Raw genomic sequence first — 16,743 nt, forward strand, 5'->3', positions numbered from 1 at the left:
ACATGAAAAGTGTTCTATTTTAAATATATTAATCTTTTGAGGTCACATGCAGTTTGAGCATGGGCCAAATTATATGGCCTAAAATTAATGTCATGTACATGTTTCTAACGTCCTTATACAAAGCAAGTTTTATATCAATAATAATTCAGGATGCTAATTAACCTTACTTGCAGCTAAGAAGCTGAAATGTAAAGGGCAAAGCTTCAAGGTGGTTGAGTCGCAAGCACGTGAATGAGCCATAGGCAGCCAGCCACATCAACCCATGTACCACGTAGCAGTCAGAGATTGACAATGTGTTTTGTTTCCAAAGGGAGGAAAACTGAAGGGCCCAGAGAATAACCCTAAGGGCACAGGGAAAAACTAACGCCTACTCTACTGTACAGATACTGTATTAAAGCCATTGGACACATTCGGTAAAAAGTATTTTCCAAAGGCCCACACTTCGTGTATCACAACTTATATATGAAATAATAAACCTGTGAAAATTTAGGCTCAACCGGCAAAACCCACCCTTGTTTCCGCACGTTTCGTCGTGTCATGACAAGTGTTTAAAATAAATCCGTCATTCTCGATATCGAGAATTGATAATTGTTTTAATGTTTTCTCAAAAAGTAAAGCATTTCATGGAGTAATATTTCAAGAGAAGTCTTTCACCATTACCTTCTGTTTAACCGTGAAGGATATTTGTAAATCTGTGATCTTTTGTTTGTTTGTTCTGTTCCGAAAGTGTCCAATGGCTTTAATGTGTAACTTAGTAAATCTAAAATAATTAACTTCATAATTCAAAAGCATTTTCTAATAACAGGAACCTGATAATTCTGAGGACACTTGGAGACTTTGCGAAACATTATGTGAAAGTTAAGGCCAAACAAAAAATTTCTTGTACAATAATGCTCAAATTAGAAACCAGCTCACTGTGTCTCCTAAGGGCTTCTATCAGCATGTTGATAGAGCCAGTTTATGTGAAAATCAGAGAAGCCAACTTTTGCATCTTGCAATCAGGGAGATTTTGTCCAACAAGCAGGGCGATTTACATTCGTCATAATAAGCAAAATGTTTCCATAATCAGGGATACTTTCAAAATTGTTCATCCGAAACATGGTAAGATTGGTTTATTTTCAGGGAACTTTCTGCAGAATCAGGGAGCTAGCTGGCAGCTTTGGAAGATTACGCCAAACTTAACATGCTTTAGGATAAGGATAAAACTAATTACCTTTTTGAAGATCTCTATATTGGCCCTTTGAGCTCGGCAAATATCTCCAATGTTGATGGCATTGTAGGCAGTCTGAAATAAACAAAGAAGCGTTTTCCACTTAACATATTGGAACAAGTAGTCATGTTTTGAATATAGCCAATTTTGTTGAGATACACCAAGTGAGAAGACTGGTCTTTGACAATTACCAATAGTGTCCAGTGTCTTTAAAAGCCATGTTTTGGTGTGGGGCAACATGACTAGTCTAAACAAACAATAGACCCTTTGCATAGCGAGAAACGCAACATGGACACTGAAGTCATGCACAATAATGCACAAAGAACAGCTATCGTCACATAATTTGCCATCTTTGGCATTATTGAGGGTGCTTTTTGAGAATGTGACATCATATGCAAGGAGTCTGTTCCTCGTTATAAATCTTCTGACCTTGTACAAAGCTTGCCAGTTACTGACGGATGCCTGGGCCTGTCTCATTTGCTTCAGGATTAGCTGCAATAAAATAATAAAATAAAATAAAAAATAATAATCCGTTTTTATATAGCGCTGTTTACGCCCGAGGGGTGTCTCACTCAAAGCCCTTCCGACATTATTATCCCTGGTCACTAGGCCTTGGGAAGTACACAACCTGTGCGACAATTAATGTCGCTATACTCGGCTAAACCTATCACAAGAACCATCTCTGCCATCACAGGTACCCACTTACCCTGGGTGGAGAGAAGCAATTATAGTTAAGTGTCTTGCTCAGGGACACAAGTGTCAGGACCGGGATTTGAACCCACACTCTGCCGAACAGTAATACCAGAGCTTGAGTTCGGTGCTCTAATCCACTCGGCCAGGACACCCCAATAACCGTAATATACAGCTTCTCTTTCATTTCTAAAGAGTGTGAGTGCAAACGCACTTCTCCATCTTCTTAGCCTCCTCCAAGGAATGCAAAAAATAACACTCTTCAGATTTGATTAAATTTGTTTATTTAAAAAAACATAAAAGACTTTTATTGTATCTTTCTTAATAATTTTGCCTATAAATCACAGGCCTGGAATTACACGACAACCACGCCGGCCATGGCCGTCGATGCCCTTCCAAGTGGCCGTGATGCCCCTCGAAAAAAATACCATTTTTACGGCCGCTAAATGGTTGCAACCGCTAAATGATTAATGATGATGATGAAAAGAACTTACCCCAACATTCCTGACATGTTTCAAGCATTCGTTGAGTGTGGATGTAACTTCAGTATTAGTTGAGGCCATAAAGAATGATATCGCATCTTGGCGTTGCCTCAGTAATGCTATATTGCAAGATGGACGCATAAACCACACCCTGCATGTATGAACATCGGTGTAAGGGTTAATAATAATAATAATAATAATAATAATAATAATAATAATAATAATAATAATAATACTAATAATAATAATAATAATACTAATAATAATAATAATAATAATAATAATAATAATAATAATAATAATAATAATAATAATAATAATAATAATAATAATAATAATAATAATAATAATAATAATAATAATAATAATAATAATAATAATAATTCAAGATCCTATGGGACTTTAACATTCAGACCGATCATGTTATACAACATAGGCGTCCGGATGTTGTGCTATTAGATAAGACGAAGAAGATGTGTCATCTCATTGACATAGCGGTGCCAGGTGATATAAGGGTAGCTTCGAAGGAGATGGAAAAGATCGAGAAGTACCAGGACCTGGCCAGGGAACTTCGTAAGATTTGGCAGGTAAAGGTAAAAGTAGTCCCCGTGGTGGTTGGAGCACTTGGCACCATTCCCAAAGCACTGGGGAAACATCTAGATGAAATAGGGACAAATGTGAGGGTAGATCTATTACAGAAGGCAGCGCTTTTGGGAACAGCGAGGATCCTGAGAAAGACCCTTGAGATCTAAGGCTACGGGACGTAGCCCGGCTCGAGGAGTTACCGGCACAAAGGAAAATGAGATCTTTCTTTTGCATGCTGTGATAAAATGAAATAATAATAATAATAATAATAATAATAATAATAATAATAATTATGAAAACTTGTAATCGCCCAAATCCATAAAAGTGCTCATGGCGCTAAAATACAAACAATAACAATAATATAATATACAATAACAACAATTAAAACGTAAGCCTAAGTTAAGAAGAAATCTAGAACATGTGGTATAGATTAGAATACAAATGCAATATTTAAGAAAACATCAAAAGGTAACACAACAATTTCGAAATCATTGACTCAAATGCCTGTTTGAAAAGATGTGTTTTTAGTTGTTTTAAATTGGGTGGAAGAAACGGATGATTTAACTAGCGCAGGCAATTGGTTCCATAGACGTGGAGCAGCATGTGAGAAAGATTGGTCTCCCCATGAATGATTGGATATGGGCTCAATAAGGAGGCTAGAATTGTAAGACCCGAGTTACATGGGTGAGAGTGACAAAAAGCTCTCAAAATAGGATCTGAATATTGAAAGGTTGGTTGAAATGATGGCATTTCCAACATTTTGTAACTCCAAGGAGCTTTTGGGAACAGTATCTAAGAGCTAGTGAAGTAGATCAAAGAGCAGGATTTCTTCTGAATATCTCAAGAAAGTTACAGCTATTTGTTTACCCGACAGACATGTATATAAACTATAACCAAACAAAATTAGTTTGAAACTTCTTGTCCCTGGAGTTCCCACTATCATGGAAATTGTTGGAAACCACATTTTAATCAATACAATTAAAATAAACAAATTTGCAACACCTTTTAAGTAAACAAAATGATCTTCTGAGTGATTTAAAGCCATTGGACACTTTCGGTAAACAGTATTGTCCTAGGCCCACACTTCGTGTATCACAACTTATATATAAAATAACAAACCTGTGAAAATTTAGGCTCAATTGGTCATCGGAGTCTGGAGAAAACAACGGGAAAACCCACCCTTGTTTCTGCACATTTCGCCGTGTCATGACATGTGTTTAAAATAAATCCGTAAATCTTGATATCGAGAATTTGTATTGTTTTACTGTTTCCTCAAAAAGTAAAGCATTTCATGGAATAATATTTCAAGAGAAGTCTTTCACCATTACCTTCAGTAAACCCTGTGAGTTATCTGTAAATCTGTGAACTTTCAATTTTGTTTCTGTTCCGAAAGTGTCCAATGGCTTTAAACACAAATGAAGAAAAGCATTAAATAAAACAATAATCAATAAGCTATGGGAACCAGAACCAGGGTCAACCCCCACTCTTCCACTAACGGTGTTCTAGGTTCTTTTATGTGCGCTACCAATAATCTTAGTAGACAGGACCTGTATATGTATGGCTTAATGCCCCCATCCGAAGAATAAAGCAATAATTGCAAGTATCTTGCTCATCAAAGACACAAGTGCTATGACCGGGACTCAAATCAAAACACCAGTGCTCGAGTCGGGTGCTTCTAACAACTCTCAAAATTTATGTTGTGATGTCTTGAACATTCTATATGTTGAGAAGTACGTCCCTTGTACTTGTTGTAGGCCCTCATAAGGTGTTATTAGAAAACAACTTTTATTCTTAGTTATTTGATGGGCAATTAAACCCAGCTTTGAGTTTTGGTAGAAAATGCCTGGCTTTGGCACAGAGCGTGACAATGAGTTGCTAGTGGCAAGGTAAGCTGAATACAGTCAAATGAATTATAACATTCAACAGGTTATTGTTGAAATAGTGACATTTAGTTTGCTAGTAGCAAAGTAAGTTGAATACAGTCAAATGAATTGAAACATTAATTGTAAAAAAAAAATTACAAAAGTTCAACACTAATAATAATCATCAACAGTAATAAAAACAAATTCAACAGCAAAATAATGCAGAAACACGTACAAATAGCAATTGAATTAATACTTGTAATGTATAAAAGAATTACTAACAAACACATATTGTAAAAACCGATAATTAACAAATATTGCCCAATGAAGAATAATTTTCAACCAAATTTGTTTAACATTTAACTGGAATTCAAACAAACAAATTGGACCACTGTCAATAACCCCTACCTCATCTGCTTGCTCCCTATAACCGATTTGGTCTTATTTAAAATACCTACAAACAAATTCAATGACAAACATTTGGAAAGAATTATACAAGACAAAATTAAGGGTGACACATCAAATGACAAGGATATGTGTGTGCAGTTTAGATGGACTGCACTTGACGTCATTGATCACCATCTTTGATGACAATGTAAAAGTGCGCACAGGTACGCACTGCGCACGACTCTCAGCCAATGATAGCCAGTCATGCGTGCACATTTCATCAACGATGGCAGACAATGCAAGGGGTGTGTACCGTGTGGAGTATTTACAGCAGAGGTATAATATTTATATAACATGTCAAAGAAATCGTTGCGGTAACTACTGCTAAAATACAGGATTCGAACTGTCTCTAGCTACTTGGCAATCTCGATGGTCCAGTAAATAAGACGCCTGCTCTAGATTGGCAAAGGTCATGGGTTCGAATCCCACCCGAGTAATATGCCTGTGAGGTCTTTCACAGAACTCAGGAAAGTACCGAGTAAACCGTTCTTATCAGTGTTAGGGTAAAACCAAATGTTATGTCAAAGAAAGTCTTCAGGATGGAATTTACCAAATAGACTTAGTCCTTCTTTAGCTCCACTGCCCAAAATAATATGTCAAAGAAAGTTTTCAGAATGGAATTTACCAAATAGACTGAGTCCTTCTTTAGCACCACTGCCCCCAGACTTGTAGGCGGATGGATGTCTCTCTTTCTGGAATATCTGCAGCGCCATGTAGGTGCTATCATCAATGGACATAATGCTGTCTCTACATGTTAACAAAACAAATAAATCTGTCAAACTCTGCACTAACTAGCCCCTCTAACTAGACATGCTAAGTCACAAGTTACTGCTTAAATTTGAACTACTTAAAGGCAGTGGACACTATTGGTATGACTCAAAATAATTATTAGCATAAAACCTTACTTGGTAACGAGTAATGGGGAGCTGTTGGTAGTATAAAACAGTGTGAGAAACGGCTCCCTCTGAAGTAATGTGGTTTTTGAGAAAGAAGTAATTTTCCACGTATTTGATATCGAGACCTCAGAATTAGATTTTGAGGTCTCGAAATCAAGCATCTGAATGCACACAACTTTGTGTTACAAGGGTGTTTGTTCTTCCATTATTATCTCGCAACTTCGATGTCCAATTAAGTTCAAATTTTCACAGGTTTGTTATTTTGTGCATATGTTGAAGTACATGTACACCAAGTGAGAAGACTGGTCTTTGACAATGGACCCTTCCCATGAAATATGCTAATCACATTCACACATGCGTACAGACCCTGTTGGTTGGCAAACGCCATAGAGTTGTGCACTAAGCAGACGCGCAATTGCGTCTGCGTCACGCACCCATTGGCCGTGTACAAAACAGCGCGATGTTCCCTCATTTTGCCAACCAAAACGTTAGTACGCACGCGCTATGTGCAATTTACATATTTCATGGGAAGGGTCTATTACCAACAGTGTCCAGTGTCTTTAAGACTAAAGAGACAGTTACTATGTCACATATGGTTCAGGGCAAGCTTTTACCTTGATACGATACAGATGGCGAACATCCTTACACAATTCTGGATGAATTTGTACAGCACAGTATTTGCCCATCCAGAGGTTGCTGTACAAAAGCTTGCCCTGAACCATTTGACACAGTGGCAGGAATTCAAATTTAAGTGGTAACTTAGAAAGTCCATTCCACCCAACTTTACTCGAATCTAACTAACTTATAGGATGTGCAAGTCTTGCACTTGAGAAAGGGGGCCCATTGAAGTGCCCCCAGTACATTTTCTTTACGTGTGGTTAAAGCAATGTACCTGTGACCAAAGTGGTCCCCAAATAAGTTTGAATAGATGCAAACTTTAAAGGGTTAATTGCGGCATTCAAAATAAGAGATAGTTTACAGAACTCACAATGAAAACATCTTGAGTGAGAGAATTGGAACCCGAATGCCAGAGGCTTCTAGCTCTACGCCAACTCTTCTCCTCTCCAGGTATTTCAAGAGACCCCCAAGGGCACGCACCTGTCAACAAGAACAATCAGATCAGAAATAAAAAATTATAACACAACTGTGCAAGAAAGCAGAGGTGCAAAACCATAGTGTCAGTGCAAAAAGGTAGTATCTAAATTTTGCAAAAAACATCTAAATTTTGCAAAAATTGTCTAAATTTGGAAAAAAACATCTTTATTTTTCAAAAAGGTAGTATCTCAGCTTTGCAAAAACGTGGTATCTCAACTTTGCAAAACGGTAGTGTTTAAGTTTTCCCAAAACGTAGTATCATATATTTTGCAACTACAATCTCAATTTTGCAGATAAGTTGTGTCTCAATTTTGCAAAACTTGTATCTTGCATAAAAATACTCTAGGCGAAAACATAGTATATCGGTGTGTACATGTACTTGTTTTGTGTATCATTCGTGGCTACTTTAAGCAAGAAACAACAATTGATAATTTCAAACTTGCACATAACGTAAACGCTGTTTTAGAAGATGCTACAAGTGCGCGTGTTATAACAAATTTATCTTCCAGTCAGTCTCGACATGCAACGCGCACAGTTTAAAATTTCAGAACGTTATAATACTTTTACTAATTATTTTAATTTAATTACTTCTAATAATATTATTGAAGTCTTATATAGCGCACGTATCTACCAAACAAGGTCTTCAAGGCGCTGAGTATATACAAACTTTCAGAAAGATAGGTTATTGCAGTGATGAATTTTGAGACCCAATTAGTTAGCACCTTATCAGAGTTTACAGGAACATCGGGGCGAACCCCTTCTCTTTTCGATAAGTGCACTGGGTTCTTTTACATGCGTTACACGACACATGGGACCAACGGGTTTACGTCCCATGCAAAGGACGAAGCAATGGTAAAGTGTCTTGCTTAAGGACACAAGTGTCATGGCTGGGGATTCGACTCCCCACACTCTACTGATCAGAAACACGAACTCGGTGCTCTTAACTGCTCGGCCACGACACTTCCACAGACCACTTGTAACTTGTTATGTGTACCTGCTCTCATGCTCATCAAAATCCACTCAGCGACAACTCTTGTATAAATAGCCCCCCAAGACAACACCCAAGGTATGTTACTAACCATGAGGGGATGACAGCCCTATGATCATTCAGCCAAGATTCTTACAGCTATTTATACATGGATTGTTAACCACAAGGGGAAACTGATGACTGTAGAGGGAATAAAGATTGACTGAAATGGAGCTAGGTTTGTCACGATGCGCCCTGTGGGGAGTTAACCAATGCTCTACACTGTGTTAGGGAATCCATAAAAAGTAATGAGCTGTCATAGAAAGTTACAGTTTTTGTTTTTAAAATACAGAGTTTCAAAGAGCGAAAGAAGATAGCAATGTTCTAAGGAGCCGGTTTTATAGGGCTGCTTAAGCAGACAAAGTTGCTTAAAAATGTACGCTAAGCAACAATAAGCATGATACCAATTACAGATGCTACATGGGAAATGTTATTTAGCTGGTAACCTACATCAATGACCCATTCACATTGCATTGTAGTGGCTGCATGGCCAATGGTGCTGCCTCAGAACTCTGGAACAATCTACCCCCTCCCTGAACTACGGCAACAAATATCCCTGCCTTTATTCATATGTTCCCTTGTAACCCATCCGGTTTCCTGTGGCTACTTTACTTAATGTCTTTTCATCGTAATATTAATGGCTATGGGTGTCATTTTGGGCATATACCGGCAATTTACCAAGTGTTCAACAGTCAGCCCAAATGTGTTTTAAGCAGATATTTGAGAGAAAACATTAATAATAAGCATATCGTTTCTGAACATCTACTCAGGCTCCTGATCTTTCTGAATCAGGCAGGAGGAGACACTCTGTTATCTTCAGTTTCCTTTCCTTGTATACTTTACCAAACACACACACACAAAATACATACATCTGCCGCATTCAATTTATTGGTGGAACTTTGACCCTAATAACCATTTCAGAAGTCAGCACTGGTGGTAATTTAGCGCCATCGTATTAAGAGGCAGACAAATGACCTTTCACTCAGTCTTTCTTACAAGGTCAGATGCACTTTCGATTGTCAAGCTTCCATTGAGAAGACAAAACCAAATTATGTAAGTTCTGTCTCTAACGAGAACGAGTTATTGATAAGACGCCAGCTATCTTCCCCCCCCCCCTCCCCACACCCCTCACCACCCACCACATTTAATGAATGTTCTACCAGACGCCCGTGCTGTTTAACATCGTCTGCAAATGACTGGTGTCTGGCAAAAGTTCCCAGGAAAAATGTGACATTTAATCCCAAATGAACAGGTTACATTTGTCTGCCGTAAAGTTGTATACACATGTAGAAACTGCATAATGGTACGATGGGCTGATGAGCATTGATTAAAGGCTGAATAACAGAAGTTTGTTTGTTTGTTTATTTGTGGGTTTTTTGTTTTTTGTTTTATGTAAGCTCCCCCTATTTAGGCTAAACGCCACTCTTGTAAGTGACTACAAGATATTTTAATATCTTGTAAGAGATGTAGTACATGGAAGAAGCTGTTTGTATAAAGTTATTGTTCCACATCTCAGCAAAGCAAGAGTTTGTGAGGGAGGAAAGCCTAGTTTCAAGCTCAAACAACCTGATAGGAGCAAGCAGTTCGGACACACTGCTGACACATTTACCATGAACATATCTTTTCCAGATAACAAACCTTAGTGTCATTAACGCCAACTTTTCAGAGAGTTTGTTACACTTTGGTGAGAAGAAAACACAGATTAAACAAATAGTCCGTAATATTTAGGAAAAACCTACAGACAGCGCACAACTTACAAGCAAGATCCAAGTCAGCCACAAGTTACATCAAGATTGTTAATAAATGACTACATAAGCAGGAAAAATGACAAGCATGAATTGCCTTTTTTCCACACAGACACTTGAAGCAGTGGAGCGCTCAGCCACAGGGCTCAATTACTTCTTCACTCAATCGGATAGTTATCTCCCAAAACACAGAGCGCTGCTTGTTTGGCAAGTCCTCATAAACGAGGGTGCCCCCCTTAACGGCAATGATTGGCACTTAAGATTATCCCATCATATAATAAGAAGCGTCTGTAGTAATCCAAACTCTCCTAATGTCTGCAATTTCAAATCTTCATATGTTATGATTCAGGAGCAAGGAAGTGGCGCAGTACGCACATCTCGACAATTAAGTGCAGTCCAAAAAAAAAAAGGTATTACAAGGGAAAGATAACTGATCACTCGAGGGAAAACCGTCCTCGGATTTGCTTGATCACGAACGTATGGTGCGACTCAGACGGAGCTATTAGTTGGGCAACATATAATACTCCCTTTGCATTATCTACCTCGGTTCAGTTACAGCATTGGGTTAGTGGTCAGGATTTGTTAAACAGCAAAGTTATGACAAGGCAAGCTGGGGGTGGTGTTGTGTATCAAAAACAGTTACATTGGATACTGGCTAGATGGATTAGTAAGGCAAACGCTCATGTACAGGGTTCCTTAACTGCTGAATTTGAGACTAACTCTCAGTATCACTTTAAAACGAGTACCCCTTGAGGAAATAGTGGCAGGGTTTCGTCTGTATCTTACCTGGTATATAAATGAATATATGAGTGAAATGGTGAGAAGATTATCACGAGTTGAAACAACGTAGTTAGGATTACATTCAACGTAATAGGAAACAACTTTCCACAACCTGAGATTTTGTTCAACAATCAGGGATATATTTACTCAACATAAAAGACAAAAATGTTTCTGCATTCAGGGAGTTTTTTCAAATTTGTTTATCAGAACAAGGCGCTTCTCACAAACAATAAAAGTATTAGAAGTTATAATGCACGATACATAAATAAAACTATATACTGAAGAAATAAACATTTCTTAAAAAGTATCGGGAATAAAACTATAAGAATAATCAATCGTTTTGGGGAAGAGTATCATCAGAACTCCAGAGAAGTAGATCAAAAAGCATGGTTTCTTTATGTGGAACAAAAAGCACAGCTACACAAAGTTACAGGTTTCCAGGTTTCACCACAAGTACCTTTTGTACTGTGGAGAGCATCAAGGAACATGAATGATTTCTGTATGTGTACCAAACATTATCTACTTTTTTTCACATAAAAGTTCAGGATCTGCAGGTTTTGGGAACAATCAGGGAGTAAGAATATATATTCAACATACTAGAAAAACAGTTCAAGAATCAGGGAGATTTTCAAATTAATTTTTGTGCATCAGAACTTAGAACGATTGGTTTATTTTCAGGGTCTGCAGAATCAGGGAGATTTGGCAGCTCTATCAAGAGAATAAAAGCGTTCTGAAATCAAGTCTGAAACTTCTCACTCCTGAACACCAACAGGTTCGATTCAAGCCCAGGGCTCTGTCTATACCAATGCCTCATATTCTCTTTAATTACCCAATGAGTTCTTAGGCGTTTAAGTCAATGCACTCTTTACAACCCATGTCCAAGGCCCTCCCACTGTTCTCCTTCTCTCTCCCTCTCCCTGTCTCCATCCTATGATCATCCTCTGGCAGTGATCCACAACTAGAACTCCAGCTTACCCAAGACTGTCTGAACACTAATTTACAGACTAATCTTCAGGGACGCTTCCAGGTCCTTGGCGTGCAAGTTCTGGCGTCCACACACCCACCCCGACTCATCCCAACTCCTGGACATTTCTTACGTTGACTTTGGAAAGCCTGTGCTAAATTTCCAATTTCCTCTCCCTGTGAATCGCAGTTGTCCCTGCTGACTCGTTTTTTTAATTTTTTTATTTTATGTTTGTGTGTGTGTGAGTACAGATGGTGGAGGGTGGAAAGGAGGGGGGGGGGGAGCACAAGAGTGAATGAGTAACACCAGGTGTGGTGAAGCTAAGCAAAAGTCCTCTTGATTAGCGCACACTTGAAGCTGACTCATGGCCAAAAATCACGGTAATTGATGACCTTCTCCCAATTTATTGGAGAGAGAGAAAAAGAAAAAACTTGGAGCATGTTTTTTTTTTGTCTTGGCAGGTGGGATTAATTGTTTGATCTCTGCGGAGTTGCTTGTGATTGTCAGGCAACTGGCACGGTGCAGCATATCTTTGTCTGAGAGAAACTTGTTGATTTGTAAAGGGTCTGCATTTATAGTACATCTGATATGAACCCTTTCTCTCATCTTGGTTTTCTTCGATTCACCTGTTTGAGTTACAATTCACATAAAGCCAAGCAAGCGAAATGGGTTTCTTTCTAATCACCGTACAATGGTAAAACTGCCTCTCAGTGCATGTACACCCAATGCACAAGTTACCAAATCTGGAATAAAATGCGGACCCATAAACATGAATTGCGAGTAAATGAACATGACTAATACGCACAAATTGACTTCAGATCAAGCTCACACAAACCATATGGATAAAAAACCACTCAGAATGCCCAGGACTTTTAAAACCAAAGACGAACAAAATAGAGGACAAACAATTCTGAGGACCTCGTTTCAATTCAGCTGGCTCAGGGCAAACTTCCAAAATCTGGTTCCAGAATGCCCCAAAGTGTTGACAAATCCTGGGTAGAACCCAGACACCTTAATACCTCCACCCTCCACTATGATGCAACATCCTTGACAAGACATGAGGACATGTCACTACATATTTCACAAATGTCAATTAAATCCTAAACCACTCATTTCATCTTTCTTCGAAGAGAACAATCACCGACAAAAACAAAAATGAAGTTACAGGAAGTATTACTCCCCTTCATTTGCGTGCGATTTTTCCAGCTGGATCAATAACGTTTCCAAGAAGTACACAACTTGAAGATGGATGAGAGGTCCAGCAGCTGACTTGTCATCTATCCGAGGGCCAAGTCTGAAAGAATCTTCTTCGTTTTGGAGTCTCAATACCCCATCCATTCTAAGTTCAGTATGTTAATTTGATAGACGTGAAGATAATGCACAATATTTTCTTGGTAGTAAGAGCCTGCCGTGGTTGATAACCGCTACCCGTGAGAGTCGTTCAGTACAACACTACAGCTTTGAAATCATCAATCACAAAAACAAGGTTGGATTTGAAAATTTGCACGGTGTAAGTATAATACATGTGTAAGATGAGGTTTGTGGTAACTCCATGTGAAAACCTCTCTTTTGAGTGATGTTGGTTCTAAAAAAGCACCGGTGGTTGACTACTCAATGTTTCGATCAGTATGCTCTAATCATCTTCAGGAGAAAGCAAGGTTTTAAACAAGGTTCATTTTCTCTAAAACTACACTACTGCATCAGAGGGGGGCGTTTCTATCACTGATTTATAATTTCAACAGCTCTCCAGTGCTGTTTACAAGTAAGTTTTTGGGTCAGTAATTTTTTGAGCAATTACTTAAGGTATATCCTCCCGTTAATGAAGTGATTTTAATAACTGTTTCCTTAAGGAACAATAAGTAACAATGACTTTTTAATGCCGAATTCTATAAGCATAAAATAACTACCAACTACCTATACTCGGCGAGGTGTTCTTAAAAGGAAGTATTTCCATGCATACATGGTTTTTGACAGGAAGCGTTGTAAAGCCGGTTTCGGGAGTCAGGATATCCCTTACTGATATGCTTAACACAATCAGGGGCATGCTTTGGCGACCCCGAGCGGAAACAAGTTTCTGACGTAAAATCCACTGACCACAAAAATGTCCAAGAGCTACGCAAAATGGGGTCAGTAACTAGAAACAGTTCATGGCGCTGGTACTTCTTGAAATCTTAAAATCTTTAGTCTTTGTTTTATTATTTATTTTATTTTATTTTAATTCTTCGGACAGAACAATAAAACAAGCACAGGCCGTCCAGGGAAGGGCAAAAGTAAAAAAAAATGTCATCAAAAAAGATGTGCTCTCCCAGACAATGGAACTAAGTCTCTAGGATTGTAGGTTGAACAAAACAAAAATTACACGAGCAGGATTACAACATACAACCTCTAGATTCACAAGCCGGCGCTCTACCGAGCTATATATATGTACCCTAATGTTAGTGGACATCCAATTTCATCTGATATCTTGGTTTTGGGTTTGCCAGTCACAAGCCACTCAACCTGTGACTCCCATATAACCAGGTATCACACCCAAGTTTACAATACAACCTGGGAAAGGGGCAGGAGATGGATCACCCTTAAGGGGATGAAACTTTTTGAAAAACCATCACCGGCTACGGCTGTTGCTAAGGCTGTTGCTATGGGCATCATATGCTTCAATGCATGTTGATGTGACAACCAATCCACAGCCGCTGTATGGCCTTATTCTCACTTTCACATCAATGTTACCCAAACCTTTTAATAAAAACAATATCATTTATTGGGGCAAAACATTCACAAGTACATGTACACACTTTACAAATATTTTACAAACTTAAGTTAAACAACAGTGGGATGCCCAGGAGAGCATAAAAGTTAAAGTATAAGGCCGTGTCCGAAACGGCGACTTCGGCTACAGCTACGGCTAGATCGCGCGCGTCTGCCTATTCTTTAACACTGGTAGACGCGCTGATCTAGACGAAGCTGTAGCCGAAGCCGTCGTTTCGGACACGGCCAAACTTTCGCCAAAAGGACAAAGTAGTCTGAACCCTTTCTAGTGGGTGAAAATCAGTATCCATTACTGCTGTTGCACACAGGGACCATGACACAGGAGACAGGAGCATGAATTTTTCAAAGCTGCAACAGCTTGCATGATTCTGAGAAAACAAGTGCACTTATGCTGAAGAGTAAAAATTGCATCACTGATGGTAGCCTACATTTATGTGTGGGTTAAGGCCAATCACAACTAAGTCAAAACAGGTGCCGTGATGTGGTTCTCTTGCTCCCCCGTTCTACTCCCCGAGTCAGCAAAAAATCTGCGACAGTGCCAGGTGCCATGGGGAATTGGAGGCTAGGGACTTCTGGGCAGTAAAACAGCCTTCCAAATGACTCATGAAATCTTGTATTCTTACTTCCAAACAATCCAGGGTTTTCTTTTCTCCCCCCTCTCCCCCAACCTGCCATCACACATCTTTGAACAGGCTTTTAAAGTCTTTATATTTTCTCTCATAAGAACTTCACATTTCAATTGTTGCTTGTTTATTTTGCATTAAGAATTACACAAGATTGTTTACATGTACCTCCCATTTTCTGATGGCACAAAAAAATGTTCTTCACAAAGTTCAGAAAAATAGTGTCCAAAGACATCTACTTTGTAAGATTACATTTTTGCATTACACCTAATTTTACAGGACGGTGTACTTAAAGGCAAACATTCCCAGGAAACAATTTTTCAGATAAAGATGTTCACTTTTATGCTTATATATTTTAAGTTCACATTAATTTATAGGACATTATCTCACAGTGTTGATAAAACTTCACAAACTTCGATGTTTTGTTCCATCAGAGAAGCGTTACATATGGTCCGCACACTATTCGCACAACACACCGCGATACATGTGTAGACAATTGGAAGTATAGTAGCCACAATGAGCGAAAATCGTGTCGCTGAAAATTAGACGCAGGTACGGGGATGAAAACGTTAAAACAACAACTCAGAATTAATCAGTAGCAAGAGTGAGACATGAGCGACATCATGTCCCTGTGTCACATTTCATTCGTCGCTCCAACCCTTAAGACTGTCCAGATTGCTTTTGTCGGACTGGCAGTTTGCGTTGAAGGCATCCACAGAGACAAAGACGCTAGGGAGGTCAACACAGCTTTAAAGGCACTGAACACGTTTGGTAATTGTCAAAGACCAGTGTTCTCACTTGGTGTATCCCAAAATCTGCACAAAATAACAAACCTGTGAAAATCTGGACTTGATTGGTTATTTAAGTTGCAAGAAAATGATGAGAGAAAAACCACCCTTGTTGTACAAAATAGTCTGCTTTCAGATAGGAATAAAAGGCTTCTGGCCAGAAGTCTTTTATTATTTTAGTGAGAAATTACCTCTTTCTCAAAAACTATGTTGCCTCAGAGGGAGTCGTTTCTCATAATGTCTTATACTATCAACAGCTCTTTGTTGCTCGTTCCCAAGGAAGGTTTAATGCTAATATATATTTTGAGTAGTTACCAAACGTGTACAGTGCCTTTAACACACAGGACAATGCCATCTGCAGTCCCCACTGTTCAACACAAGTTTAATCAACAATGGCAGGCGTTTTCATTAGCGCTGATTTGATTTTTCTTGAAACAAAAAAACCAACAGCGTGGGAAGGTGAGACTGGGGAAGGGGAAGGAGTGACCTGAGATCAACACAAATTTAAATCAAGTAAAGTCTGCAGGGCGGAAGAATAAAAACATTGAGACAAGCGTTAACGCTGGTTCCTTCCTACCCTGCCTCATGCCGTTAGGCAGCTGAGCTGCAAGAGACACAGTCTAATGCAGTAATGTCCAAGTTTAATGTTTTTTGTTTAGTTCGGGTGCAGGCCCGATACTTCACGGAGGCAATGAAGGCGATTACCTCCATGTCCCGTGGTCATTGCCTTGGTGCCCTTGCCCTTTCAAAAACGAAGCATACAGCCCTGCGGGTGTGTACATG

General features: G+C 39.0%; 1 protein-coding gene across 1 annotated transcript in view; it reads right to left on the reverse strand.

Annotated features, from left to right (window-relative positions):
• Positions 1-16,743, reverse strand: part of LOC117298074 (mutS protein homolog 5-like) — a 103,772-nt gene that overhangs the window by 12,736 nt on the left and 74,293 nt on the right. The window contains exons 10-15 of the mRNA XM_033781308.1: positions 7,161-7,270; positions 5,902-6,023; positions 5,238-5,283; positions 2,395-2,533; positions 1,640-1,702; positions 1,214-1,285 (exon numbers count right to left, since the gene is read on the reverse strand). Coding sequence (XP_033637199.1) covers positions 1,214-1,285; positions 1,640-1,702; positions 2,395-2,533; positions 5,238-5,283; positions 5,902-6,023; positions 7,161-7,270 — 552 coding nt within the window. The remainder of the gene's footprint in view (positions 1-1,213; positions 1,286-1,639; positions 1,703-2,394; positions 2,534-5,237; positions 5,284-5,901; positions 6,024-7,160; positions 7,271-16,743) is intronic.

The sequence above is a fragment of the Asterias rubens genome, chromosome 12 (assembly GCF_902459465.1).
Source record: "Asterias rubens chromosome 12, eAstRub1.3, whole genome shotgun sequence".
Taxonomy (NCBI): Eukaryota; Metazoa; Echinodermata; class Asteroidea; order Forcipulatida; family Asteriidae; genus Asterias; species Asterias rubens.